Here is a 20,630-nt window from a genome sequence, read left to right as displayed (position 1 = left end):
CTAAAACTCACTCTTAATCACCAAATTTGATCAACTCTCCGTACCGGATAATCACACTACGGATAGGCGTAAAAATCTTAGTTTACCCTAACGATGAATGCAAAAGGGAAAACTCTTAATTTTATTCTTTATTCTAAACATTGGAAATGTAAATGAGTAGTATAGCTATTATAAGGGAATAAATGCCAAATAAAAAGGAATTTTAAAAAAATACGAGGGATTTTACAATTTCAGTGATTATAATTAGGGTTTTGATTCAAATATGAGGGATTTAAACATAACCTGCTAGTCACAAGTAAACTAGGGGTTTACAGTACAAGTAAGGTTTCTAGGTATGAATTTCGAGGTATGAATTTCTAGGTATGAATTTCTAGGCTTGAAATAAAACAATGTTTTAAGACAAAAATACAATAAAGAAACCGTAATCCTTTCTTTGAGATTAAACAAAAATAGTATCCTAAAATTTGGGGTATCACAATATGCCTCTAGGAAATTGAAACCGCATGAAGGGAATTACTCGACTCATGATTTGGAGTTAGCAGCTGTGGTCTTTGCTTTGAAGAAATGGAGGTATTATCTATACGGGGTGACATTTGAGGTTTTTACAGACCACAAAAGCCTTAAGTACTTATTTTCTCAAAAGGAGCTGAATTTGAGGCAACGTAGATGGATGGAATTTCTGGAGGACTATGATTGTATGATTAAGTATCATTTCGGGAAAGCCAATGTAGTGGCCGATGCTTTGAGCCGTCAAGTGCAAGTAGCTGGATTGATGGTTAAGGAATTTTAGTTGTTGGAAGAAGTTAGTTATTGAAATTCTCGACTGGAACCGAGGAAGGTCATTTTGGGGAATATTGTAGTAAATTCCACTTTGTTGGAACGCATTAAGAAAACTCAAGAAAAGGACACTGACGTGCAAAAGTGGGTGGAAAAGGTTAGAATGGGAGACAAGACGGGTTTTAATTTGGGGTCAAATGGAATATTGATTGTAGACACCAAATTTTTGGTGTAATTTCATTTTTAGTTTTTTTTATTTGTCATGTTCATTTTTAGTTTTTAGTTTCCAGTTTTATTTTTATTTTTAAGTTTTATCATAGAATTTGTTAAAAAAGAAAAAAAAGAAAAAAGAAAAAGCATTCAAAAAAATATGCTTTAGTCGTTTGTAATTTAAATTCAATGCTTTCTTGGAAGGAAAAAATGAAAAATATGAAAAATGAAAAATGGAACAAAAAAGATGAAAAATGGCCATTTTTGTCGTTTTTAGTTGTTGAGTTTTTAAATTATTTTTATTATTATTATTATTATTGTTACCTGGTTTTTGGCATTTTGTTATTATTATTATTTATATTTTATCATTTCTGTATTTATTAAGTTGAAAGTTAAAAAAAAAAAAAAAAAAAAAAAAGATCTCGGCAATGCAGAAAGTCGCGTGTTGCCGCAGCTTACAAAGAAGATTGCAGGAGGTCCTGGAGTGGTAATTTGAAGCTGAAAAGGCCAGGTGTCTAGGACACCTGGAAGGGGGGGATGAATCTAGAATGATAGCTAGGTTTTGAGAGATAGAGAGATGCTAGCCACGGAAAAAAAAACGCAAGAACAAGAAAAAGGAAAACAGAAAAAAAAACGACGGAAAAAAAAAACAAAAGAAAGGGGTTTGGCGGCTGGTTTTACAGAGGGAAGGCCGAAGAGAAAAAACTGGAAAAACAGAGAGAAGGGAGAAGCTATCGGCGGCTAGTTTCTGAGGGAGGAACAAGAGTGAAGAAACAAGGCTAAGAAAGAAAAACAGGAGAAGGGGTTTCGGCTAAGAAAGGGAGCGAGAGAGCGAGCTGGGGGCAAAGGCTTGGACAGAACAGAGAAAGAGTAAGAGGGAAAGAGAAATAGAGGGGCGGCGGCATGAGATAGCTACGGAAAAACTGGGTGATAGCTACGGCTAAAAGAAAAAACACGGAGAGGGAGAGAGCTAGGGAGGTAGGATGAAGGTTTGGGGGGAGCTACGGAAGGGAAAAAAAAAACAGAGCTTCGTGAGGCAGGGGGAGTTTTTGGTCGGGGGGGCGAATGAAAAGAAAAACAAAGCAAGGCAAGAGATCGGGGGGACGGTTGGAAGATAGAGAGGTAGAGGAACGGCAAAAGAAAAATCAGAGGATTTTGCAGTTGACGGCTATAGAAAAAAGGGGGCTACGGAGGTTTTAGGGGAGAGCAAGGAGAGAGGTGTGCGGGAGAGTTTCGGGGACGGCAAAAAAAGAAAGAAAACTGAGAGAGAGTTAGCGGCTAAGGAAACCCGAGAGAAGGCGGAGAGAAAGGGGGCTGGGCATTGGGTGATGGCTAAAAAAAATCTGAAGGAAAAACAAAGCAAGGAAGAGATTGGCGGCATGGGTTCTGAAAGAAAAGAAACGTAGAAGCAAGAGAGGGAGCAGTGAGGAGGGTTTCGGCTGCAAAACAGAGAGGGAAAGGGAAGGTATCGCCTGCATCAACGCTGGAGCCTCTCGCAACCCAGTTCGCGGATTTCTATTGCCGGAGCTGTGCGATTCCCAGGAGCCTCTACTATTTCGCTTAGCAGCATTGGTGTTTCCAGGTAGTCATGGATTCTTCTCCATCTTAGTTTGACATAATTTCCTTCCTTTCTTAAGTTTTGCCGAGGCTGAGGATGTGACTGTAAATCACCCTTGTCTTTCTCTGGTCGTCCAAGTTGTGACCTGATTGTTTTTCTTGCTTTTGTTTATCGCTTGACTGAGAAATGCCATGAACTCGTTGGCTATCAAAGCTGTGTTAGAACCTCCTTGATGCAAGTTTAGGAACCAAAAAAAAGCTGCTAGCTTGCGTGCTTTCTTTATCTTTCGAAACCGAATGAATGTCGTTCATCATGAACAAGTCCCTCTCCTAGCCTCTATGCTGAATTCATGACTCTGATGGAAATAAGCTAATGTATGAGGTTTGGATAGGTTTCACTTTGCACGAACAAATTTTGGGATGCACGAGAAAATTGCAGAATTTTTATTTCCTAGCTTTCTGTATGCGCAATTTTTATGACTCTGTGAATTCCATGCTTAAAGCTAGCAACGGTTTGGATGAGCTTTCTCGCCTGTGTCTAGGATGTTTTTGTGTCTAAATGTTTGATAATGTAAACTCTTGATTTCACACGGTTGAATGAATGTTTTCTGGATTCACATGAAATTTTGGTGTTTGCTGCAACATTTTTAGAATCGCAGAATGGTTACTTCGTTGCTTTGCTGCATTTCTGGTTTACTTAATTTGATTAAATCATCTAGGACGGGGGATTATGTTAAGGGCAATGGGTTGAAACTGTAACATTGGGTTTTGAATGGGTTCTGACTTGATTGCTTCACTTTTTCATGGACTGATACGCATGCTTGTGAGCTGTTTTCGTGTGATTAAAAAGAAAACTCAGAACTGGTGGAAAGTTTTTCTTGAATGAACCTGCAAGTGCTAGCTTGTTCCTCATTCCAAATTTTTCTCTCTTGTGTGCATAGCATAGCACTTTGAGGATGAATTTAGAAGGCTTAATGAGAGCTTGAGGTTGAATCCTTGTTGAAATTTTTGTTGCATAAGTTTGCTGAAATTCCAAAGTCTCAAGACTGCCGAACCTTTTTTTTACATACTTTTTCTCCAGCATTGGCATGAAGTTCCTTCTACGGTTTGAGCTGGTTTGAATGTTGCAATGATGTGTTATGATGTTTAGATCCGTTTTTAGGTGTTTTGTTTAAAAGATTTTTGGATCAAAGCTGATGATTGAGGATGATATGTTTCCGTAAGAATAAAAATTGCTGCTAGCTGGCTGCAGAAACAATTTTCCTTCGTAAGTTGCATGCTGTGCATGAAAATATTTTCTGAATTTTTGCCTTTTGATCCTTCAAGTCCCCTTGGTTTCACTAAGGCCCAATCATGAGCTGATTTCTTGCAATTAGATTCTAAGATAGTTGCAATTGGCACCATGGTTTGACTTCTGCTTTGCCATTGACCTTTAAAGTCTCTTGAGTGTTTTTAATTGGTCCTACATGATTGGTTTGTGTTTGCAATTGAACCCCTTAACTTGTGTTTAGTGCTGCCATGGCCCAATTAATTGGAAAACTTAATTAATTTTGTCCTCCTAATATGCCATTTCTTTTTTAATTCATCTTGATTTATTTTGGGTAGATATTTAAGGGGTTGTAGAATGGATTTGAAGGGTCTAGTAATATCTTTTTCCCATATTTGTAGTTAATTTGATTTTTCTTGGATTCTTTGGCATTTTGTCACTTAGACACTAGTAATTTGCTTCTCATTTACCTTTTTGTGAAATTTCTTGTTTGATTTGGTTTTGTTTCACCTTAGACTCTTAATTTTATTTTATGTTTTTTCAAGTCCCTTAGTGTTTATAATAAATTGGCTCTTTAAACCTCTTTAATTTCTCAATTGGGTCGTTGCTTGTCTTAATTGGTTAAGTACGAGTAGTTTACTTTCTTTGGAAGGCCTCAAGTGATTCAATTTGGCGTTTATTTCCATTTTCTCTGATTTATTTGATAATTTAAGTGGTACCTTGACCTTTTTATTATTTTGGAGGGTAAGTTAGTAATTTCACCAAGTCAGGGCGTCGCTTCAAGGGAGGTACACCCTATCCCTCATTTTGCACTTCATTTGACCCTATGTGCTCCTACGTGTTATGTGAATATGCATGCCTACTCCGCTTTCCTTACCTCCTTGCATGCATTTACTTGCTTTTGCTTTTATTTAAGTTTTATGGGGTATGTGTACACCTCTTGGCTTGTAATAGATAGTGCTCGGAGAGCATCTGGTCCATTTCCCCTTTCCCTTTATGTTTTCATGGGGTATGTGTACACCTCTTGGCTTGTAATAGATAGGGCTCGTAGAGCATCTGGTCCATTTCCCCTTCCCCTTGGTTACTTGCTTTTGATGTTACATGTTAAATTGCTTTAGTAGGCTCTTGCATCTAGTCGAGCATGCTAAGTGCTACGTGCTACGTGTTTACGAGCGTTTTGGCATGTCTACTTGCTTTCATAACCATGAATGAATGGAATGGATGAATGTACGTCACCACACTAGTCCAACGCTAGTTGTGGCTCATTATTTCATTAGGAATTCATAGAAAGGGCTAGTCCAACGCTAGACCCAATAGGATTTTCCCTTTGTTTTTCATTAATGCATTATTTGCTTGTTCACCTCATATCACGCATTTCCTTTAGATTTATCATTTGGCATGATCCTCGAACCCCTTTCCCCTCATTTTAGGTTTTGCATCCCATACTAGCTATAGGGTTCATTTTGCTTGAGTGTCCCCTTCCGATAAGGGAAACGAGCGAGTGTGGCTACTCGATAGCCTTAGCACGCTAGTTTCGCCTTCTAATCAAAGGGAAAATCAAGTCACGATTTAGGTCTCCCCGTACCCAATATGCATGAATTCCTTAGGCTCATGCATTCTCAAGCCACTCTATCATTACATTTTCACTTTTGTCTCATTTGCACACATGCACCTTTTTATCACTTTCACTTGCACACGAACACTTTTTTATCTCCACTTGCACACGAACCCTTTTATCTTCACTTGCACACGAACAGTTTTACCTTCACTCGCACACGAGTACTTTCATCTACATTTGCACACCTTCACTCTTATCTTATTACTTTTATCATTTTTCTCACTTCACACAAAGTCACACTTTCACATGGCATGCATTCCACTCATTTTCCACGTCATTTAGGTTTAGGTGTGACCTCTCCAAAAGGATCATTATTGGGCTTCACAATTAATGTGATTGGCACCACTCAACCTTTGAAGAGAAATTTCCCCCAATCCCCCTAGGTCTAGGTTTTTGCATTCATATAGACATATCCAATACGCGATACATACCTTGGGTAGAAAAATTAGGAAAAATTGGTTTGAGTCACGCAACTAGCCTTGGCTAGGTCGAAGGGGTGCCTTGGATTTTTATCCTTGCCTTCCCCTTCGTCAAATGTGACCCCCGATCCCTCTTTTGGTTACGTAGACCCAAAAGTTCTCAAAAAGGGTTTATTTACTTTTTTATTCAAAAACAAAAATCATTTTTGGGTGACTTGGTACACCCTAACTCTATACCAAGTGGCGACTCCATTTTTGATACAAAAAACCCTTTTGAACTTCACTTGGCCAAATCGTCGCATTCTAAGTCCCATGGCCTTTTACTTTTCATTTTGCACACGTTCACACATTGCACACCACACACCACTCAACTCATTCAAAAGTGGGGCGCGACATTGATATTTCGGAATCTGATAGTAATGCCAAAGAATAAAGGACTTAAGAAGGAAATCTTAAAAGAGGCACACCGATCGAAGTTTATGGTACATCTTGGAGGGAATAAAATGTACCAGGACTTGAAGAGTCTTTACTGGTGGGAGAATATGAAGAAGGAGATTGTCCAATTTGTCCAAACATGCTTAGTTTGCCAACAGGTTAAGGCCGAACATTAGAAACCGTCGGGACTTTTGCAACCTTTGGAGATACCTGAGTGGAAATGGGGAAACATTACCATGGATTTTGTATCGAGATTGCCAAGAACACAAAGAAGCCATGATGCTATTTGGGTGATAGTGGATAGATTAACCAAATCGGGCCATTTTTTACCGATTAATATGAAGTACCCGTTAGAGAAACTGGCCAAGTTGTATTTGGATGAGATCATTAGGTTGCATGGAATACCTGTAAGTATCGTGTCCGACAGGGATCCGAGATTTGTTTCGAGATTCTGGCAAAAGATGCAAGAGGTATTGGGGACTAAGTTGAACTTTAGTACCACTTATCATCCCCAAACTGATGGACAGTCTGAGGGGACAATTCAAACTCTTGAGGACATGTTAAGGACTTGTGTTCTGGATTTTGGAGAGAGTTGGAGTAAGTTTTTTGACTTTAGTGGAATTTACCTACAACAATAGTTTTCACCCTTCTATTCAGATGGCCCCGTATGAGACACTTTATGGTCGGAAATGTAGGTCTCCAATTTGTTGGGATGAAGTAGGTGAACGGAAAATCTTAGACCCGACCACAGTATCTTGGATTGAAGAAGCTAATGAGAAAGTAAGGTTGGTACGCCAAAAAATTCAGACCGCCCAGAGCTGCCAAAAGAGTTATGCCGATAATCGGAGAAAGGATTTGGAGTTTACTGTTGGGGATTTGGTATTTCTCAAGATTACACCTTTGAAAGAAAGCTTGATGTCTGGAAAAGGAAAGAAGTTACAGCCGAGGTTTGTAGGGCCTTACAAGATTATCCAACGTGTGGGGAGTGTAGCCTATAAGTTGGAATTACCGCCAAGTTTATCTCGAATCCATAATGTGTTTCATGTATCTATGCTTAAGAAGTACCACCCAAACTATTCACATGTCTTACAACCAGAGAGTATTGAGATTGATGAGACCTTAACCTATGAAGAGAAATCGGTTAAGCTTCTGGATAAGAAGGTGAAGGAATTGAAGAATAAACAGATACCATTAGTAAAAGTCCTCTGGAAGAACCATGGGTTGGAGGAAGCAACTTGGGAGGTCGAAGAAGCAATTCGAGAAAAGTATCCAGACCTGTTCGCCAATCAAGGTAAATTTCTAGGACGAAATTTTCTTAAGGGGAAAAGGATGTGATGACTCGTAAAAACTATTATTTTCGACTCCTATTTTTGCTCATTTAATTCTTTATCTGAATATTTGCTTCGATTATTATTTTCTAACCTTATTAGAGTTAAATACATGGAATTATGACTACATTATATTTTTAAAGTGACTCGTATCAAAAATTAATTTTTAGAAGTTCGATTAATGAAAATAGTGAAAACGTGTTTGAAAATTTTAGCCAATTGGGAGTACAATAAGCTTGGAAAATTGGAGACTTGTACAATGGTCCTAAAATAGGTAATTTTAGATTTAAGTACTCAAGTGATAGTTAGTGGTACGATCGTTATAAGAATTTCTCGAAAGTTTCACTTTATCGCGCCTAAATTGGAAATACGCGTTTTCACGCGCGCGATTAATCGAGGGATTTTAGACCATTATTTTGGGACAATTAAGAGTGAATAATATTCATATGAATATAAGTGTATTGGAGGTTTAGTGCACTAGTAAAATAAACTCGAGAGGAATCGAGTTCAAAATGCACGCGTACACGCGCGAGAGAGAGTTGACCTTCGGGTGAATTGTGGCCACACATTTAAGCTTACTTTAGAAGCTTTATTTCAGCATTACACACTCTCTCTTTCCCTCTCACTTTGACCGAACCATCAGCTGCAAAAAAACAACTCAAAGTTTCTCAAATTTTCATCTCTAAATCTTGCACAAACCTTCACCAAATTCAACCAAAATTGAAGACCACTTAGCTCAACACTTGGAGAGTTCATCTAGCGACAAAAACAAGGAGCTTTCCACGGTTTTCTTGGGCTGATAGAGAGCCAAAAATTCTGTTTGGTCCATCAACCAAAGTAAGTAATGATCAAACCTTCTAGTTTTGATTTATGGAAGTTCTAATACACCTTTAAGCTCTTGTATTCATGTGGGTGGCTTGTTATTGTTGGAAAATTGTGAAGGTGGGCTCTATGAATTTCCACTCTTGGGCTGATGGCTGATGTGATGATTGATGATGGGTTTAATGTTGGTTTAGTGCTCAAATTGATAGATTAATGGTGCATAGCTAGTATAAACCTCAAGGAATGCATGGCTGAAAATTTTCCAATTCTGCCCCTGCTTTGATCGTGCACCTTTTTGCGAAATTCTGTGATTGTGATGGCTTGTATATGATGTTCATATGTTGTATAGATGGTATATAAAGTTTCATTGAAAAATATTGAGGTTTGGTTGGTCAAATGGATTAATTTCGTGAAGCTAGTAAATCTGGAAAACTGTTCCCGTAATGCTCAGACAGTCTACTTTTTTCGTCCATAACTCTGCGCTCCGACGTCGAAATCAAGTAGCGTTGGTGGAATTTGAAACTAGTCATTCCCAGATTTCCAACGGTATAAAATACAACCCCTAGTTCCACTCGAGTAGCCCGTACCAACCATTTTAAGATGACTGTCCTGTTTCTCTGTTTTTCCTGGAACGAAGTACAGAGGCTGCAACTCGAGTCTCGAATTTGAGCTAGTTGTGTGCCGAATTTCAAAATGATTTCTTCTGTGAAATTTTAGTTTTATGAATGTATTTTCTAAATCTACCAACCATGCTTAATTCCAAGTTGAATTGATTGATTTGTGATCAAAATACGAAACCTGCCCTGTTCTTGAAAACCCTAAAATTTGGGCAAAATAGATGTTAGACTTGGTGTAGACTTGTCAATTGAATTTCTTAGAGTTAAAACACTTACCAAATGTACCATGAATATTCCTTAGGCTTTGCCTACACAAACAAACCAATTTTGAAGGATTTTCTGGGCCAAATGTTGGAAATGAAGAACGAAAAAAAAGCTCAAGGCAGTTCTGCCTTAGGATTTTTCAAAACTTTGATTGTTTGGTTGACTACCTTCCCGAAGGTATTTTTCCATGAATTTTGATAGAGGAATACCCTGTATATAGGAGCATTATACTGCCAAATTTTGTACCAATACAAGTCCATTTCGATACCTAACTAAAGTCCCAAAGTCGGAAACTCAAATCTGGAAATTTGTTCAGCAGTTTCGAATTTTCCCAAATTTTGAGCTGCCGTATCTCGGTGCTCGAAACTCCGTTTCTTGTTCTGCTTGTTTTGTTTTAAACTTGGGTTACAACACTACTAGAGTTACAAATTTCAAAGGCTAGTTTCAATCAAGTGAATTTTACCGAATTTTCAAAGTTGGCCAAGAACCAACTTAAATCCGCCTTATGAACCAAAACAACGACTTTGAACTCATTTTTGAATGTTTTCCATTTTGAATCTTAGAAACGTATGTTCTAAGAACTTTTAGCACTTTCAAAGAGGTTTCCAACGGCACCAAGTTTTCCAATTTTTTACCTGTAGAATGTGAGATACGATTTTTCAAAGTATCGTATCAAACCTGAAGTTTTTCCAAATTCCAAGGGAAGGGAGTTTTCAAGTACTCCTTATTCCTTCAATATTTCTTGAACGTTTTATACTTGATTTCCCAAAATGAAAACTCAATTACCCGTGTACTTTAAGAAACTCCATTTAAACCCCGATTTACGAGTAATTGAGGTCCGTTTTCATGAAATTTCCTTAGATTGTACTAGTGTACAATCTTCCTTGATAATTGGGATATATGAGTGATACTTCACTATTATTTGCTCAGGCGCACACGAGGACCCTCAAGAGGATCCCACGGTGAACGCTTAAATTTCGGTTGAGACTACTTACTACTTGGTGAGTGTCAAGTGCATGTTTACTTGAACTTCTGTGAACTTGATACATGCTTGTCTTGCTTAATCTACCTGGTTGTGATAAAATGGAGTCGAGTGTGTACTTTATCGCACTCGTACTTATTTGAAATAATTGATTCGTGCTTGGCCTGGCTTGCTAGACTTACATATCCTAAATTACATGCTTAGACCTGACAAATACTTGTATACATGACTTGGTATGCTATGAGTGCATACGTCATTGGAGTGAATCTCCTCGACATGTACATGTACATGGGGGACGCCCAAACTCATAGGCCGACCTTGGAACTCGAGCCGCCATGGATTTGATCGGGAACCTCGATGAGCCATGAGATTTACATGATAAGCTTGATCTATTGAGAGATCTTGCTTGGCATACTCGTGAAGTATCGCCTTATAAATGTCGTGCGGGCCCGGAGCGGTGTACGGTGGATGGATGGGAAGTTAGTGGAGTTCTACGGATTGGAAATACCGACCCGGTTGATGGAGTGTCTGTGAGAACCCTGAAATTAGACATATAAATATCAGTGCATATTTTATTTGCATTTTAATTCTTTAATAAATTTTAGCACTAAGTCCAATTGTTTTTAAATAAGTACGTAGAAATAAACGTTATGTGCAAAATAAAAGAATTGTGCTAAATTACTAAACTTCTTAGTTTTGTTACATTAACTTCGTATTTCGATGGTAAACTATTTCATTGATCTAACAATTAATTCTTTGAAATAAAAGTGTAAAGATAATTTCTATATAATAAATAATATAATTGTGCTCAATATTGAATTATTCGGTTTTGCTATACTAAATTAATATTTATTGAGTTAGATTAATTCTATTACTTTAAAATAAATTCTTTGATTTCCGATAACTAGTTTTAATCGTTAATAATGTTAAATATTAATAGGAATGTTAATGAATTTTAGATAAACATGATACTAATATACTAAACACACGTGTAGGACGTAAAGATTTCGATAATTGAAACCTCGTGAAATTAGTGCATCATTAGGAGGTTAAATTACATTCGGAATAAATTTTTGGGATTAAACTAGAATCAAGGACTCAAGTATTATTAGAAGGTCGAGGGAAAGGTCCAAAATACCCCTCACAAACCCACAAAATCACCACACAACCATAACATTATCATGCACGGCCAAACACTCCCTCTTACAGCCTGTCCATTACTGCCCCAACTGACCAATCACAACCTCACCAATTCTATACGTAAACCAACTTCCACACTCAATCTCCTTTCAAAACCGCGGCACCCCCCTTCATTTCCTCTTCATCTCATATTCCAAACCATCACTGCAATTCTACTCTGCCTTGCTATTGTCGGCAAAGGGAGAGAGTGAGGGAGAGCCGCACTCTACAAACGGAGAGAGAGAGAGAGAGGCCGAGCTGCACTCTGCAGCCGAGAGGAAGAAAAGAAACCGCCGGTTGAATGTTTCTGGTCTGTCCGTGAGCTGGAGTAAAGGCAGGGAGAAACCGTGAGCAAGTCCACACATTCTGCACCTCCATTTGCACCCAACTTCACGACTGTAACACCACCAGCTCCACCGACAACCACAACCACTGTCGCGTGCGTGAAGCCGAGAGAAAATTTCCAGCTCTCTTGTCACTCGAGTGAGTTATCGGTGAGGTAATTTCTGGACTAAAGCTAACTGATCAAGGGTAGATTAAGCTACCTAGGGCCCTGCATGTGAAACTTAGGTGATGAATGATGAATCTAGGAAAAGACAAATCTGATGTGCGCTGAATCTGGATTTCCGAGAATCGATTAAGAAATGTTGGATTAAATCTGCTTTCCTGTGATAATCTGGAATTGTAATTATGATTAGTTAACTAAAGCTTGGATGATTAATATGGTTAGGACCTTACATGTGGGTTTCAAGCATTCGGACAAGTGATTTAGAAGAAGAAATTCTGATGCGCATGAGAAATCAGAACTTCCGGGAATTAATTTGATAATGCAGCTTTAATGTTGTTGTCCTGAAATAATTTGAGCATGCAGTGGTGTTTAACTAACTGGAACTTGGATGATTATTATGATTAGGGCCTTGCATGATAATTTTATGTAGTTGAATGATGAATTAAGGAGCTTAGGAAATTCTGTTTCGATGGAAAATTTCTGACGAGAGTTGTCTTGAATAATGTAGCTTCATTTGGTTTAATCTTGTTGCTTTAAGCTTATAACCATAACTAATTAGATAATAACAAGATAATTGAGCCTTGCATGTAGTTAATTAATGGGTTTAAACCAGAAAAATAAAATGAGATAGAAATCTGCTACATGCATGATCATCCGTGGCTTGTTGGAAGATTTCTGGAAATCTTGGATGATTTTCGTTGTTAATTGAATTTAATTCCTGAGCTAGAAATGTTAACAAACTAGTTAAGTGATGGCATGTTGAATTTGAGACCTTAATACTCTGTTTTAGCCCAGGATAAAGTTGTAATAAGAACACACAATTGCTGGAAAACTTTTGTGAACTACCGTGAGTTTGAACCTGGAAACTTTGAGGTTTATGATTGTTGTTTGAATTTAATTGTGATCTGGAAATGGTAATTGGTTGGACAAGTTGATGCACGACAAATTTGAGAATCTAAAACCATGTTTTAGCTAAGAAAAAGTTGGATTTATAAACCTCTAAATGCTGGAAAAGTCTTGATAGCCGAGAGGCTTGGGCAGGGATTTCCTCAGTTTGTTTTGGAAATTTTAATTGGATTCTGGATTTTATTTTATTTTTCCTTGGAGCTTAATGTTTGGAAGTGCCGGATTATGTTGTTTAAAAGCTGTGAGAGCGTTTAGCTATGAAACATTTGTTATATTGGAAGATTTGGACCAAAAATGTCGAAATGTAAATGCTGGAAATGTTATTAGTAACCGAGAGACTTGGATTGGAAATGTTAACTTGAGTTTTGAATTTTTTGGAGTATAATGGTTTCGAAATGCATGAAAAATGTGTATTTTAAGATATATAAGTTGTTTAACTATGAAACAGTGGATATTTTGGAAGTTTGAATCGAAATGATGAAGTGTAAACCTGGAAAATTTTCCAGCCTTAGTCAAGTCTGATAAAGAATTTCTTATTGATTTCCTTATAGATTTTGGGGCTGTGAAAAATTATATTATTGTTGAATTCACTTTATAATACCTTGAAATGGTCATGTATTTGAATTTTGGGATGACAAGGTGAGAGTATGGTTGGAATTTCCTGGCTGTGGAACAATTACTTGAGTATGAAGCTGTTGAAAATTTGGTCCTTGATTTTAAATACCTGTTAGTAAATTTAAACATTTGAAATGTTAGCCTTGTTGCTATAAGAATTACTTGTTGGGTGCTAAGGGCTAATGATTGACGAAGCCCTTGACCATTTGAATGATTTTTATATAAATGTTAAAGTGAGGAAATTAAATTGCTGGAATTGCTTGAAGACCTTACGTTATTTTAATTAAGTGAGATGTGATTTGAGATTTGCCAAAAACCAAGTGCTAATGATTGACGAAGCCTTGGTCGTTTAATTTAGTCTTAATCTGAAATGAATCTGCTGAAACCTAGGGCTAATGATTGATGAAGCCCTAGTGAGACTTCTATTTGAAATATGAGTTTGATATATTGATGAATCTGAAAATATTACATGTGTGTGTGAATCGGAATGGTAAGGAATCCGTTTTGGTCTGGTAAACTTGAGAAAATTTTAAGCAAGCCATTTAAATATATCCTCGCTCTAGTATGGTACGATAAAACTTAGCACAGTGTATTAAAGTTAGAAATTACATGTAGGGATTTTCTAAACCTTGTCAACTCGATATTTCTTCTTTAAGCTTAAACTAGCCTTATTACTTTTAGAAAATGATTTCACTAGTTCCTAAGACCTAAGTCTTGATTTATTTCATTTCCTTTAAATAGGCCCTGGCTAGTTGTTTAGAGGAACATTTCCAAAAAATACAAGATTTTAGTGACATTAACTAAAACCAGCAGAAACTTACTCGGCAAGAAAACTTACTTTAAATAAAATAATACTAGCCGCACTCTTATAAAGAAAAGTATTTAAAGTTAAGCCATGTAAAACATTTCCTACTTTTACTAACCCTTAATCCTTAGCGGATTGTCGAATTATTTCGAGAGAATAAACCATTTATAAACTAGAGAATCTTTTATACTTATAAACCTAGAACTTGAATAGAAATTGAAAATGTTATATTTGTACTTTAAAGGTCAAACTTGATTTTAATAATTTACGCAGAAAACTTGTTTGGCAAGAAACTTATTCAAAGCAAATTGGTTCTGGTTTGCACCTCTAGAAAGAAAGAAATCCTATGAAGTATTTCATCACTTTCACTAGTTTAACTCTAGGGAAATTGTTAATTTATTTGGAGTAGATAAACTAGTTATATACCAGATAACTTTGTATTTGTAAACCAAGAACCGTACAACAACACTTATAGTTTTAAATTCTGGATTTCTAAGGTATAGCGAGGACGTGGAATTTTGAATCCCAGCTTGAACTCTGAACTTCACTTTTGGTGAGTGTCTCTGCGTGTTTTATGCCTATGTGGTTAAGTGCTTTATCAACTCGTTATGTGATAATTGTCAAAATGAAATAAATGGTTTTTGATCCATCGAAATGAGCAGTGTATACTTTATCGCACTAGCCGTTCGAGTGGTGACGTGTATGAAACGATTTCTAATGAATCCGTGAATGTGACGCCCCACATCTCCCTAAGGCGGACGAAAGGGTATCCGCGGACGCCCGCCCAGCTCACGCCAGGACTCAAGCAATTCCATTCAATTTAAAATCGAACTAAACACTTCAATGAGATCAACACGAATACAATAATGCGGAAGCGTTCAAGCTTAACAAGTCACTTAATGTATCACCAGTACATCGGGTAGTCATGAAATGACTTAAATTCAAAGTACACATCAGGGCCCAAACTTTTCAAGTTTACAATTTCCACAAGTACAACCCAAACCAGGGCCTAGTCAAAATATATAACAGGAGTCTTAACAAAATTACAACGGATGGTTTCTCCATATCTCTCCAAGAGTCGGTCCTGTTAAGGAAAACAAAACTATAGGGTGAGCTAAACGCTCGTGAGGCCAAGAACACACATGCAAGCACTTAGTCAAATAACAATCCCAGATTTAATAAATAAAGCCATGTCTTTTCAATAATCAATCAATCAAACAGGAAAAGTAATCAGAAACAATTCAAGGATATAGTAGCTCTCAGGAGCTAAGTTCCACTCGATCTGCCGTTGTCATTCGTATACCTTCCCGCATTGACCCTCCTGTCAACCGGGTCGGTATTTCCATTTTCGTAGATCACCACTTACTTCCCTCCGTCCACCATACACCCCAAGGGCCCACAATGGCCAATATTGGGCGATACTCAACGAGTATGCCAAGCAAGACCTCTTATTAGGTCGAGCTTATTTGTATCTCATGGCTCGTCCAAATCCCCGACCAAGCCCATTGCTGGCTCGAGTCTAAGGACGGCCTATGAGTTTGGGCGTCCCCCATTCATTTGAAAGTCGAGGAGGTTCACTCCAACGACATAAGCATTCATGACATAACATTGCATTTCATTCATTCATTCAATACGTTTCATTCATTCATTTGAAATTAGAACGAGTGCGATAAAGTACGCACCCGCCCTTATTTTTAAAACTTTCAACAAATCCCACAAATAAGCAAGTATCAAAATTCACACACTTGACACTCACCGAGCAATTCAATAAGAATTATTTTCCGGAAGTTCAAGTGTCCGCGGTGAGATCCTCTTGAAGGTCTCCTTGCGCGCCTGGCAATTTAATAGCGAATAATCATACAATTAACCCACTTATCAAGAAAGATTGTACACTAGTACAATCTAAGAATTATTTTACAAAAAGGAACCTCAATTACACGTAAATCGAGGTTCAACTTGCCTTTTATTAGGTACAATATTATTTGAGTTTTTATCATGAAAATCGAGGGCAAAACGTTTGAATAATACTACGAGAATTAAGAGTTTTGGAAAAACTCCTTTGCCTTGAAATGTGAGAATTTCAGTTTTATCCTAATCTTTGAAAAATCGTAACTCGCTCGGTATAAGTCGAGAATTGGAAAACTCTATACCGTTGGAAACCTCTTAGAGAGTACTATAAGTTCCTAGAAGACACTTTTCCATGAATCGAAGTGAAAAGTGGTCAAAAATGGGCTTGAAGACGCAGGGTTGGTTTTCATGGCAGAATTAAGTTGGATTTCGGCCAAATTTGGAAATTCGGCACGATTCACACGTTGCAAACCGGCCTCTGAAATTTTCAGCTCAATTAGTGTTGCAAGTGAAGTGTATGACAAAATAAGCAGATCAAGAATCGGAGTTTCGAGCACCGAGATACAGTAGCCCGAAGTTAAGCAAATTCAAGACTGGATGAGAATTTTCCAGACTTGAACCTCTAACTTTAGTAATTCAATTGGGTGTCGCAACGAACTTGAATTGGCACCAAAATTGGCAGTATTTCAATACTATCTGGAAAGTATCCCTCTATCGAATTTCGGGGAAAAATACCTTCGGCAAGGTAGTTAATTAGCCCACCAAATTTCAAGAAAAATCCTAAGGCAATCTGCCATTGACTTTCATTTTCCAAATTTCCAATCGTTTAATCAAGAAAGTTATCCAACCATGGTTCATTTGTGAAATAAGGGTCTAAGATACATCCATATTATCTTTGGTAAGTGTTTAATATCAAAAACATCAACTAACAAGTTCACTCCAAGATTTGGTTCCAAACCAGTCCAAACATTAGGGTTTTCCAAAACAGAGCAGTCCACTTGTTTCAGTCACAAATCAGTCAATATAGCTCGAAATCGAGCATGGCTTACGCCGTTGGAAAATACATTCATAGGACTAAAATATCACAGAAGAAATCATTTCCAAATTCGGCACCCAACTGGTTCAAATTCGGGCATCAAGTTGCTGCCTGACCACTTCATTCCAGACGAACAGAGCAACAGGACAGCGAACTTAAAACATTTGGTTCGGCTTTTTCACAAAGAATCAGAACGTGAATTTTACACCAAATTAAAGCTAGGAATGTCTAGTTTCAAACGCCACCGACGGCACATGATTTCGACATCCGAGGACAGAGTTATAGCCAAAATACTACTGCTGGTCAGAGCATACGCGAATCAGTTTTTCCAGATTTGCTGGTTTCTAAAAAAAATTCATTTGCCCATTCAAACCTCATTATTTTTCAATGAAATTTTTCACACCTCTAATACATCATATAAGCATCCAATTCAAGCCATTAGTTCATTAAAAACTGGCCTTAAAATGGCCGAATAAAACAGGGGTAGAATCGGAAGTTTTTACTTCTTACACCCAATGAAGTTCCTACTAATTACCCACCACTAATGCATCATTATAACCACTAAACCAACAATATAATCACCATCAATCATCACATCAGCAACAACAACCCAAGTGTGGGAATTCCAAGAGCCCACAATCACATTTTTACACCATACAAAAGCTAACCAAATGCATGCATGAACTTAACAAGGCAAGATAGCCTCCAATCTTCAAGTTTTCAAGGGTAGATCATCACTTACTTTGGGGTTGATATTCAAGCAGAATTTCGGTCCTTTTTGCCCCAGAAAAACCGTGAGTTTTAGCTCTCTTTTGCAGCTCAAAATGATCCTCAAGTGTCAAGCTAGGTGTGGTGCAAGTTTGGTTAAATTTGGAGGTGATTTGGGGTGGTTTTGGGTGAGATTAGTGTGCAGAAATTTTAGAACAAGGAGTTAGAGAGAGGGAGTGTTTTGGCCGGCCATGAGGAGAGAGAGGAGAGAGTGTGTTTGATCTAAGTTAGCTTCCAAGAGAAGGTGCAATGTGTGGTGCAAAATCACCCAAAAGTCAACTCTCATTAGGGGCCGTTTGGTGTGATTACGGCTCGATTTTCTCGCGCGTTTGGTTCACTAGTGCACTAAACCTCCAAGGCATATATATTCATGTAAATATTATTCACTCTTAATTGTCCCGAAATAAGGGTCTAAAGTCCCTCAATTGAAGTCGCGCGCGTGAAAACGCGTACCGTCAAATTTAACGCTATAACGCGAAACTTTCGGAAAATTCTTATAACGATTGCACTACTAACTATCACTTGAATATTTATTCATAAAATTACCTATTTTAGGACCATAGTACAAGTCTCCAATATTCCAAGCTTATCGTGCTACTACGCGGATAAAATCTCCAAGTACTATTCACTATTTTTACTAAACGCGCTCTAGGAAATTAATTTTCGAAACGAATCATTCTAAAAATATAACGAAGATATACTACCACTTATTTAGGTCTAATAAGACTAGAAAATATTCCTTGGAATTAAAACCCAATTAAATAATTTATTAAGCCATAAATTAGGCATAAAATAATAGTTTTTGCGAGTCCTCACAGTGAATCTAAATGTAGTTGCGTCGTTGGGTGAATCCCTCGACTCGTGAATCCAACTACCAAACAAATGAATCCGTAAATCTAAATGTAGTTGCGTCGTTGGGTGAATCCCTCGACTCGTGAATCCAACTACCAAACATATGAATCTGTGAATCTAAATGTAGTTGCGTCGTTGGGTGAATCCCTCGACTCGTGAATCCAACTACCATAACGTCGTTGGGTGAATCCCTCGACTAATTTAATACGGGTATATCTCGAGTATACTGCGTCGGTAGATGAAGTTCGGGCCCGAAGCAGAGGTATGAATGGTGACGGGTTAGGATTAAAATAAGTGGATCTACATGGACTATAAGTAGTGAAAGTTGACGGAGGGTCAACTACGATGGTATCTGATCAAGCGTGGAAAATGGCTCCTGAGAGCCCCTATATCCTACCTTGTGCTGTTACACGCTTTCCTAATTGTTCAAATTTGATTAAATTATTACTCGCTGTTTGATTTATGTGATTGCATGTTTTGGGGCACCACTGAGCTTTAGCTCACCCCACGTTTATTGTTTTCCTTAACAGGTTCTGGAAACTGAAAGCTGGACACTTACTTATGTTTTTTTTTTCTTTTTGGATTGTATTTGAATACTATGACTTATTCTGTGGGCTGTAATGTGTTATCTGGGATAATGTATTTTCCTTTGTGGATTGCCACTTGAAGCTGAAAAATGTGAAAACCCTAATTCGATTACTTGGCTTGTAAGTTTGTAATAGAGATTTACGTATTTATCTATCCGGATTGGTACGACTTTATATTTTGGTACGTAGAATGTGGGACGTTTAAGAGCCTCGACGGGCTAATTTATCATTGCTATCTCTGAAGTTAATGTGGATGTAAGGATGATCTTATTCGGGAAGATTTGTTTTATCACAGATTAAGTTATCCTTTGAAAGGATTTGGGTTAGAATGCTTGCGTGAGTCCTGGCGAGAGTTGGGCAGACGGCCCGCCAACCCTTTGGTTCGCCTTAGGGGGAAGTGGGGTCGCCACAGTGTCACCGTGGGGAGGTATACGAATGTCATCGACACAGCAAGTGGAACTTAGCTCCTGAGAGCTACTGTATCCTTGAATTGTTTCTGTTTAATTTCACTGGCTTTATTAATTACTTGTAATTATCTCTTAAACTGTTATTTGGGACTATTATCTGATCGACGTGATTGCATGTGTGTTCTTGGCCTCACGAGCATTTTGCTCACCCTGTAGATTTCTTTTCCTTAACAGGATTGAACTCAGAGATGTACTAGAGAAACCCTCCTGATGTATTTTTGTTTAGGATTTCTATTATATTTTGGCTATGCCTTGGTTTTGGGTTATAATTTTGGAATTGAAATGTAACTTTTGGGGCGTGATGTATATTTGGGATTTATGATGTACTTTGAACACCCGACGTGCAGGTTGAATAATGGATGACTATTGTTAAGCTTGAACGCTTCCGCATTTACTATATTTAAGTTATTTACTTGTGTTGTGTAGACTGGTAATAAGCTTGAATAGATTTGTTTGAGTTCTGGCGAGAGTTGGGCAGGCGTCCCGCGGATACTCTTTGGTTCGCCTTAGGGAGAAGTGGGGGCGTCACAGAAGGAAACAGGAGATATGCCGGTGTTGTTAGGGTAGTGGCTGGTGGTAGAAAGAAAGAGGCCTGTTGTATTGGACTTTTTTTTGTAGTGATTTTAAGGTGATTTTTGGAAAGTATTATTGTAGACTTGTATCTCAAATATTGGTTTTTGTTAAAAAAATGCAAATTCAAAAGAGCCTTAAATATTTAAGCATTAATGACAATGAGTATGATGCCAATTGATTGGTTTTTTAA

The 20,630-nt window shown here is 37.8% G+C and overlaps 1 protein-coding gene and 2 long non-coding RNA genes across 4 annotated transcripts; 2 read left to right on the top strand and 1 right to left on the bottom strand.

Moving 5' to 3' along the window:
• The first annotated feature begins 1,500 nt into the window (after window positions 1-1,500).
• On the top strand, window positions 1,501-11,029 carry LOC140012914 (uncharacterized). The gene is made up of 2 exons (XM_072061482.1): window positions 1,501-7,574; window positions 10,245-11,029. Exons 1-2 carry the CDS (start codon window positions 6,941-6,943, stop codon window positions 10,286-10,288), a joined length of 678 nt encoding a protein of 225 aa, XP_071917583.1. The 5' UTR covers window positions 1,501-6,940; the 3' UTR covers window positions 10,289-11,029.
• A 122-nt stretch (window positions 11,030-11,151) lies between these two features.
• LOC140012892 (uncharacterized) lies at window positions 11,152-20,264 on the top strand. 2 transcript variants are annotated; one of them, XR_011819865.1, is made up of 3 exons: window positions 11,152-11,974; window positions 14,807-14,862; window positions 19,344-19,584. It is a non-coding gene; the product is annotated as an uncharacterized lncRNA (long non-coding RNA). The 2 variants fall into 2 exon arrangements; XR_011819870.1 differs by lacking the exons at window positions 14,807-14,862; window positions 19,344-19,584 and adding an exon at window positions 19,696-20,264.
• Window positions 15,291-16,142, bottom strand: LOC140012904 (uncharacterized). The gene is made up of 2 exons (XR_011819878.1): window positions 16,066-16,142; window positions 15,291-15,393 (listed from the first exon to the last, which is right to left on the bottom strand). It is a non-coding gene; the product is annotated as an uncharacterized lncRNA (long non-coding RNA).
• Window positions 20,265-20,630: the final 366 nt, after the last annotated feature.

Source organism: Coffea arabica, chromosome 1c (assembly GCF_036785885.1).
Source record: "Coffea arabica cultivar ET-39 chromosome 1c, Coffea Arabica ET-39 HiFi, whole genome shotgun sequence".
Classification (NCBI taxonomy): domain Eukaryota; kingdom Viridiplantae; phylum Streptophyta; class Magnoliopsida; order Gentianales; family Rubiaceae; genus Coffea; species Coffea arabica.
The sequence above is the reverse complement of the archived record's forward strand: the minus strand, read 5'-3'. Positions and strand labels throughout refer to the sequence as shown.